The 6622-nt window shown below is 57.6% G+C and overlaps 4 protein-coding genes across 4 annotated transcripts; 2 read left to right on the top strand and 2 right to left on the bottom strand.

The window, feature by feature from the left end:
• Positions 1–314: 314 nt before the first annotated feature.
• BDV59DRAFT_191066 (putative C2H2 finger domain protein) lies at positions 315–2085 on the top strand (the record flags this gene model as incomplete). Its single annotated transcript, XM_073691846.1, has 3 exons — positions 315–1051; positions 1115–1384; positions 1443–2085. 3 exons carry the CDS (start codon positions 315–317, stop codon positions 2083–2085), a joined length of 1650 nt encoding a protein of 549 aa, XP_073552145.1.
• Positions 2086–2933: 848 nt separating this feature from the next.
• On the bottom strand, positions 2934–4291 carry BDV59DRAFT_198767 (putative RNA polymerase II Elongator complex associated protein Kti12; the record flags this gene model as incomplete). The annotated part of the gene is made up of 3 exons (XM_073693215.1): positions 2934–3830; positions 3887–4231; positions 4286–4291. 3 exons carry the CDS (start codon positions 4289–4291, stop codon positions 2934–2936), a joined length of 1248 nt encoding a protein of 415 aa, XP_073552146.1.
• Positions 4292–4439: 148 nt separating this feature from the next.
• On the bottom strand, positions 4440–5427 carry efm7 (putative nicotinamide N-methyltransferase Nnt1). The gene is made up of 3 exons (XM_073697286.1): positions 5229–5427; positions 4626–5180; positions 4440–4575 (listed from the first exon to the last, which is right to left on the bottom strand). Exons 1-3 carry the CDS (start codon positions 5379–5381, stop codon positions 4510–4512), a joined length of 774 nt encoding a protein of 257 aa, XP_073552147.1. The 5' UTR covers positions 5382–5427; the 3' UTR covers positions 4440–4509.
• Positions 5428–5609: 182 nt separating this feature from the next.
• On the top strand, positions 5610–6590 carry BDV59DRAFT_170496 (uncharacterized protein). The gene has a single exon (XM_073688419.1). It carries the CDS (start codon positions 6067–6069, stop codon positions 6514–6516), a length of 450 nt encoding a protein of 149 aa, XP_073552148.1. The 5' UTR covers positions 5610–6066; the 3' UTR covers positions 6517–6590.
• The last annotated feature ends 32 nt before the right edge of the window (positions 6591–6622 follow it).

Genomic DNA, 6622 nt, shown 5'->3' on the forward strand with positions numbered 1-6622 from the left:
TCGTCGTCAAGCGAGGGTCTTGGTGTACTGACTCAACCCTAGGCCTTCGTCATTCATCGCGGACCTTAGATGCATGGCGCTTGTCTTTCTTTGTCGTTTTCTTGCCACTTCCAGCATTCGAAATGTGTATTTACTGACTCATAGTTCTTCATAGTTCTTGTTTTCTCCTCCAGCCAAGCTGGTTCTGAATGAAAGCAATGCCTCCCAAGATCAAGAGCGACCCAGAGAATATCACATTGTCCCAGTCCGCTCTCCAAAACATGGATCAGAGTTCCCAACCCAGGAGTAGCCAATTAGGCCAAGGAATCACAAACATGGCCTCCAGAGTCTTCCAGGATGATGAAATTTCCAGCCAGGATAACTTTTCCTTGTGTTCAAGCACACAGCAAAACCATGGAACCCCCAGTGGACTGCCGGGACTATCATGGCCCTTGGGCGACGTCGACACCCTTGACAGTGGCGTCCTGTCGTCCAAGCCTGAATCTCCAGAGGTACAGATGCTGTCTTTCTCTCTGTCGCAGCAATTGATGCCCTCCACCGTGGGCCCCAGTGATGTAATGTATCATCACAATGGAACCGAGTTCCCCGGACTCCAAGATAATGACCTGGATTTCTCGCACACGCAGGACTACCACTACTCATCCTTGGTGGACTTCACTGCGTATGAGAATGATACCGCTGGACATAATGGCTCCCAGTCCTGCACTCCGGATGAGACGCTCAGCCACAGCTCTCAGACGGACGATACTAAGCTGACGGGCAATGATACGTGGACTCCCATGATGACAGACACAAACTACCAGGGATCCAATATGGACCAGTTCACCAACAATCTCTTCCAGCCCATGCCCGTCTCTCCCCCCCTGACGGACACAAGCCATGATGTATCTGTGACCTCTTCTTGCTCCCACTCTGGATACCCAACCTTCATGACCCATGAAGATGCCATGCTGAAGGATGTCACGGCGACTCCCATGGCCACCCAAGGCATCAACCTGGCAGACCCGTTGTTTCCTCTGACGCCACCGCTCAGCGACCAAGATCCCAACAGGTTAGTATTAGCGTACACTTTCGCAGATCCCCGAAGTATACGTCTAACCCGCGCCGCATCTAGGACGATTCGACCCTCCAAGAGCGCGCGGAGGCCCACTCTGCAGACGTCCCCAACCCGCACCCAGCCCAAGCAGGAGCCTGAGATGTTCCCACCTCTTCCAGCCAAGGAGACCGTCCGGCAAAGATCCAAGGAGGCGGCTGATATGAGAAATCCCCGGGACCACCCATACTACTCGCTGCCCACCCACAGCGATGGAAAATACTACTGCCCCTTCACCAACGGAGAAAAGCCCTGCAACCACCCCCCAACCACCCAAAAATGTGCCTACCAGTGAGTGATACCCCCCGGCATCTACTGGCCACTTCCCCGGAAACTGACCCATCCACAGCAAGTACCTGGACTCCCATCTGAAGCCGTACCGCTGCAAGGTGCCCGCCTGCATGGATGCCCAGCTGCAGTTCTCCTCCAACGCCTGCCTCTTCCGGCACGAGCGTGAGGCCCACGGATTCCACGGCCACGGGGACAACCCCCACCTGTGCCTCTTTGAAGGATGCGATCGCTCCGTCCCGGGATACGGCTTCCCCCGTCGCTGGAACCTCTTTGACCACATGCGGCGCGTGCACGACTACGCCTCGTCGGACCGCCCCAGCTCCCCGGACGCCTCCCCCACCAGCGGCCAGGCCCCCAAGAAGAAGGAGACGACCGCCCCGCGCAAGCGCCGCGTTACCGGCGTGAGCGCCGGCGCCACCACCATGAAGCGCACGCGCTCCACGCAGTCGCAGACCAACCCGCTCAAGGCCGCCCAGCAGACCACCGCCCACCACGGCCAGAGACTCCAGAACGCCGAGAGGAACTACCACAACTGCCGTGCCCGGCTGCTGGAGGAGCTCCGCAACATCACCCCGCAGGATTCGTCCATGCATGAGAAGGTCAATGCCAGCCTGCAGGAGCTCATCACCTTGGGCCTGAACTATCGGCACATCGAGGCCAGCCAGGCAGCCACCAACCTTGCCAATGGTCTGCCCGCTTGAATGATCGAGTGCTGTCGTTTCTTTCTCTCTCTCTCTCTTTCTTAAGATCTTGCCCCTTCCCTGCCTTCGGAGCATAAAAAACCGACTTCGCATCCTCTTTGTATCGGTTTATGTCAATCCAGATCTCAGACATGTGAAGAACTCACAGAGCAGCTCGTGCTGGACTCCACCGGCCTGCCACCGCCACAGGAAATTTCCTTGTCTACTTCCTTTTCTCCGGGATTACAGACCTCTGGACGACAACGGGCGCCATACGTCCGAATGCTCCTGCTCATACCTCATCTGTGCCACTGACTGGATGGATGCTAGCGTTGTTGGCAGTTTGCACCCGCTCATGCAAGACGTGGCTGGCTTGCATGCCGGGTCAAATTCGGGATCGTCCCGTCTCATCGCGTTTTGACTGGACTGTAAAACAGTGATTATGTATTCTTGTCCCTGGACGGACACTGTTTTTCTTTTCTTCGTTGCTCCTCGCGTTTTTGAAATACGTGACACGCAAAAGGACAAACCCAAAAATCGTGTACATGGGTTGGGGATTGCGGTGGCGGATAGAGTGTTTGGAACGTTCCATATGCATCCATCCAATGTCTATAGGTATCATTCTATATGGCCGTCGGGCTTTTCTTTCTTCCTGATTTTGATGTTGATATGCTCCTTCTCCTGTGAAATCTTTCTTTGATTTGGATATACCGAATGTGTTCTTCGTCATCTGTCCTGTCTGTTATACTGTGGTTTATGGTACATAACGACCCGACCAAAAGTTCAGTTCATGCTTTGACTTGCTATTTATCTATCAACCCTGTAGGACTAGGACTCATAATTCGTTCCTCATAACTTCCGCTGCATATCTACTGATCTCCCGCAAAATCCGCATTCAAAAACCGCACAAACGCATCCGGCACCTGCTCCGGCGCCAGACTGCCCCGGTTCGAAGAATGACTCGCGGCCACATACGACCGATTCAGCGAGATCCACTGCCGACGCAGCCGCTGCAGCCGCGGCAGCGCAAGGAGGCCGCCCGCGCCGGCGAGCTCGTCGGTCGACCCAGACGTGGCGACATGCGCGGGGACGAACACCGGCGCAGACGCCTCGGGCACGGCGATCGCGATGCCCGCGGGGTGGGGGCTCTGCGCCAGCGCGGCCTCGGCCGACGGGTGCGCCAGCGTGAAGCTGCGGATGGCCGAGACGATCGCCGACGTGCGCTTCTCCATGCTGTACAGCGCGGACGAGTCCGTCGCCGGCGGCAGCACCGTCGCCTGGTGCGGCTTGACCGGCGCGCGTCGGAGGCTGGACCCGCCGCGGGCTGTGGTCGTGCCGCTGGCGACGCTGGCCGTGTCAGAGAGGTGCGTAGCTGCTAGGGTTGCGGCGAGGGGCGCAACGGCCGGGGAGGCTGCGGGGGTGGGCGTGTCGTCGGGGGACGCGGCGATGCCGGTGAGCGCGGTCCAGATGTCGGCGGTTGGGGGCTCGGCATCGGCCCAGGGGACCGTGAAGAGCGGTTTGTCCCAGCGGCTTGCTGTGCTGGGTTCTTCGTAGCGGAAGATCAGGTTGTTGAGGAGCTCGGGCGGGTAGGGGTCTTCCGGGGCTTGTTCTTGGGGTGTGGTGGATGTGGCTGGTGGTGGTTGTGATGATGGGTTCTGAGAGGCTTCGTCGGGGGTGGCCTTCGTTTCGGGGGTTTGGGAGGACTCGCGATGCAGACGGGCTTCGTTGTTGGCGACGCATTGGTCGACGGGCGTGCCCACGTGGACCTAGAAGAGTCAGCCATCGGGCGTTGCGGTTTGTTCCTGGAGATGGGGCGACGTACGACGCAGCAGGTCGTGCCCAGGGCCTTGGCCTCGCACCACAGCTGATACCGGTATCCCTTGATGTAGTTCATGCCGTCGAGGATGACGAAGCTATCGCGGCCGAGCAGACGCTTGGCCCGTGCGTAGGCGACGCCTCTGGTTTCCTTCTCGGTCCGCGCATTGTCGTAGACGGTTCGCGGATGGGAGTAGTCGTGCGTTGGGACGACGTGGATCTTGTAGCGAGGCTTGCTGGCGGGGATCACGCCAGCGTCGAAAAGGGCCGATTGAGTGCTCTCCAGGAGGGAGGCGAGCTGGTGGGCGCGGTAGGTCAGTCCCGAGCAGGGATAACCCGTCAGGATAATGAGCTGGAGGCGGCGTTAGTAGGCGAGGGAAGTCAGAGGGGCGGTGACGGGACGTACGGGCATTGTGGGTGGAGTTGGACTGGGATGGTGGCGGGTTGCGATATGATGCTTTTTTTTCTGCGGGGTGCGGGGCACATGTGACTTGACTTGATGGAGTCTACTTTCTATGTCCACGAAGAGATGCATACGGAACAAGTTTGATGTCTATTCTATTATGCCTCGTATCTCATGGAAAATCGTATTTCTAGATCGCATGACCGCGTAATGTTTGCATAACGCCCTCAGTTCAGCTGGTCTTCTGCCCAGCGAATCTCGTACCCAAAGACGGTCCTCCGGAGTCTCTCGTCCTAGACCCAAAGTCAGTCGGTTGCCATTCTCCAGGATAGCCAAAACTCACGCCTGGATCGTTCTCGAACAACACATCATCCATCAGTTTCTCAAAGATCTTGGTCACCTGAAAGCCGTTCTTCTCAGCCAGCGGGAAGAACGTCTCGGTCCTGGGGAGCAACCAGGGCTCGTATGGTGTGAAGATGACTAGGGCGACGGCCTCGCGCGTCCGCTTCATCGTCTGCTGCATTGTCTTAATCAAGTTGGGGTGCTCGCGGTGACTGTATATCACATCCGCCATGATGAGAACATCAAAACCGTGAGCGGGGAGATAGCCGAGAAGGGGTTCGACCGGATTGCCCCATTTGTATCCGTCAACATGGAGGGAGGAGCCGGCAGGGATGAGGGCCGCGGAGGAAGCCGCGTTGACGCGCATGTTCTCGACGAGGTCTGGGTCTGGATAGTCGGTCATGACGGTGGTGCGGGCGCCCTTGATGGCGCTTACAATACTCGGGACACCAGCGGCGGCACCGATCTCCAGAACGTCCTTGCCCGTGATAAGCTCGTGGGCTCGTTCTTCGATATAGTGGGCGCTTGTCCGGCCGGCATTCCATAGTAGATTCCCCTCCAAGCATGTCAGTCGGGCGACGAGGGCGCGAAGATGGCATCATACATAGAGAGGGTGACTTCCGACGAGGCGCACGCGCACAATGTCGCCGGAGAGCATGCGGTGGTCGGCGAAGGTAGGCTCGGGCTCGGGTTCGTAAAAGCCCTCGGGGTCCTTAAAGAGATCCCCGGAATCGAGGAACTCTTCTGCGTCGGGCATGATGGGCGTCGTCCTGGAGCGTCTATCCTCCTATGTAGTACTGTACATCTCGACATCAGGGAATTTTCTCCGGTGGAGCTACCCCATTGGGCCTAGTGCGGATCACGGAGCGGGACGAGGGAAAAACCATCTTCCGCACATGACATAATGGCTTACCTAAGACATCCCCGCATGGGGAAAGTCTCGTTCCGGCCTCGGGTAAATGTCGGACGCTCGTGCATCCCACGCTCTCTCTCTCTCTCTCTGCATCTGCATCTGCATCTGTCAAGAAGCGCCAGACGCACTCTCAATGTCACCACTGCAGATCGCCTCGGGCAGTCAACTCAAGTCCCCCCTGAAAACGAACAGGTCGAAAGTGGCTTCGTGAGAAAGTGATCAATCACGAGGCGAACACCGCAGTGGCGGCGTCATCCATCCATCCGTCCATCACCCTCCACCATTTTTGCCGAACGTCATACCGCGGTGAAATCTGGAGACGCCCCACGTGTTGTCGACATCCTCGATCGGATTCTCTCCTCTTTTTCTCCCATTCCTCTTTCCCTTCTTCCAACCTCTCCTCACCGTCGATCACGCCCTTCTTCCTCCCTGGCGTGACAGACGGGTAGACTTCACCACCCCCTTATCCCCCTGTACAGAATTCTACCACCGACAAGTACTATACCTTCTATATACACATCTCGCCATCATGGCCGACCGATCGCACCCCCTTCACTCCCTCAGAACCGTCCAAGGCTCCGACTCCCAAGCCGCAGCAGTTCTATCCACAACGCACGCGATGGCCCCGCCCAACCCGTTGACGCTCGCCTCGAGCCATCCGACAAACCCTTTCCTCACGGGGTCCTCCGCATCCTACCACCACATCCAGACGCAGCCTCACGAGGATCCCCGACCAGAGTCGGTCAGCACCCACTCGTCACAAAGCCACAGCACGAACTCCAGCACAAACAATAACCACAATGAAAACCCCCAGTCGAACGACCAACAGCCCCCGTTAGAAACCTACCCCCATCAGATCGGCGGCGGAGGGCCGACCGCAACAGCGCCCTTTCTGCGGGACTTCAGTCTCGTGGCGGAGGCGGCCAAACGGGCGCAGATGTCGATCATGATGCGCGACCTGGAAAGCGTGACCCTATAGACTGGAGGAGACGAGATACAGACCGAGGAGTTGACCTTCTCGGTGAGGATGGTGTCGATTGGCGTTTACCTTGATTTATCTTTTTTTTTTTTCTTTTTTCTTTTTT

This window comes from Aspergillus ambiguus (assembly GCF_047715705.1).
Source record: "Aspergillus ambiguus strain CBS 117.58 unplaced genomic scaffold BDV59scaffold_3, whole genome shotgun sequence".
Lineage (NCBI taxonomy): Eukaryota > Fungi > Ascomycota > Eurotiomycetes > Eurotiales > Aspergillaceae > Aspergillus > Aspergillus ambiguus.

What these genes read in the sequence shown, in the direction of transcription:
- efm7 (XM_073697286.1), bottom strand. Translation starts at nt 5,381, where the DNA reads ATGCCCGACGCAGAAGAGTTCCTCGATTCCGGGGATCTCTTTAAGGAC. An exon ending in TCGGAAGTCACCCTCTCTAT is followed by an intron (nt 5,181 to 5,228) that starts GTATGATGCCAT and finishes ACATGCTTGGAG; the next exon opens with GGGAATCTACTATGGAATGC. An exon ending in TGTTCGAGAACGATCCAGGC is followed by an intron (nt 4,576 to 4,625) that starts GTGAGTTTTGGC and finishes CTTTGGGTCTAG; the next exon opens with GACGAGAGACTCCGGAGGAC.
- BDV59DRAFT_170496 (XM_073688419.1), top strand. Translation starts at nt 6,067, where the DNA reads ATGGCCGACCGATCGCACCCCCTTCACTCCCTCAGAACCGTCCAAGGC.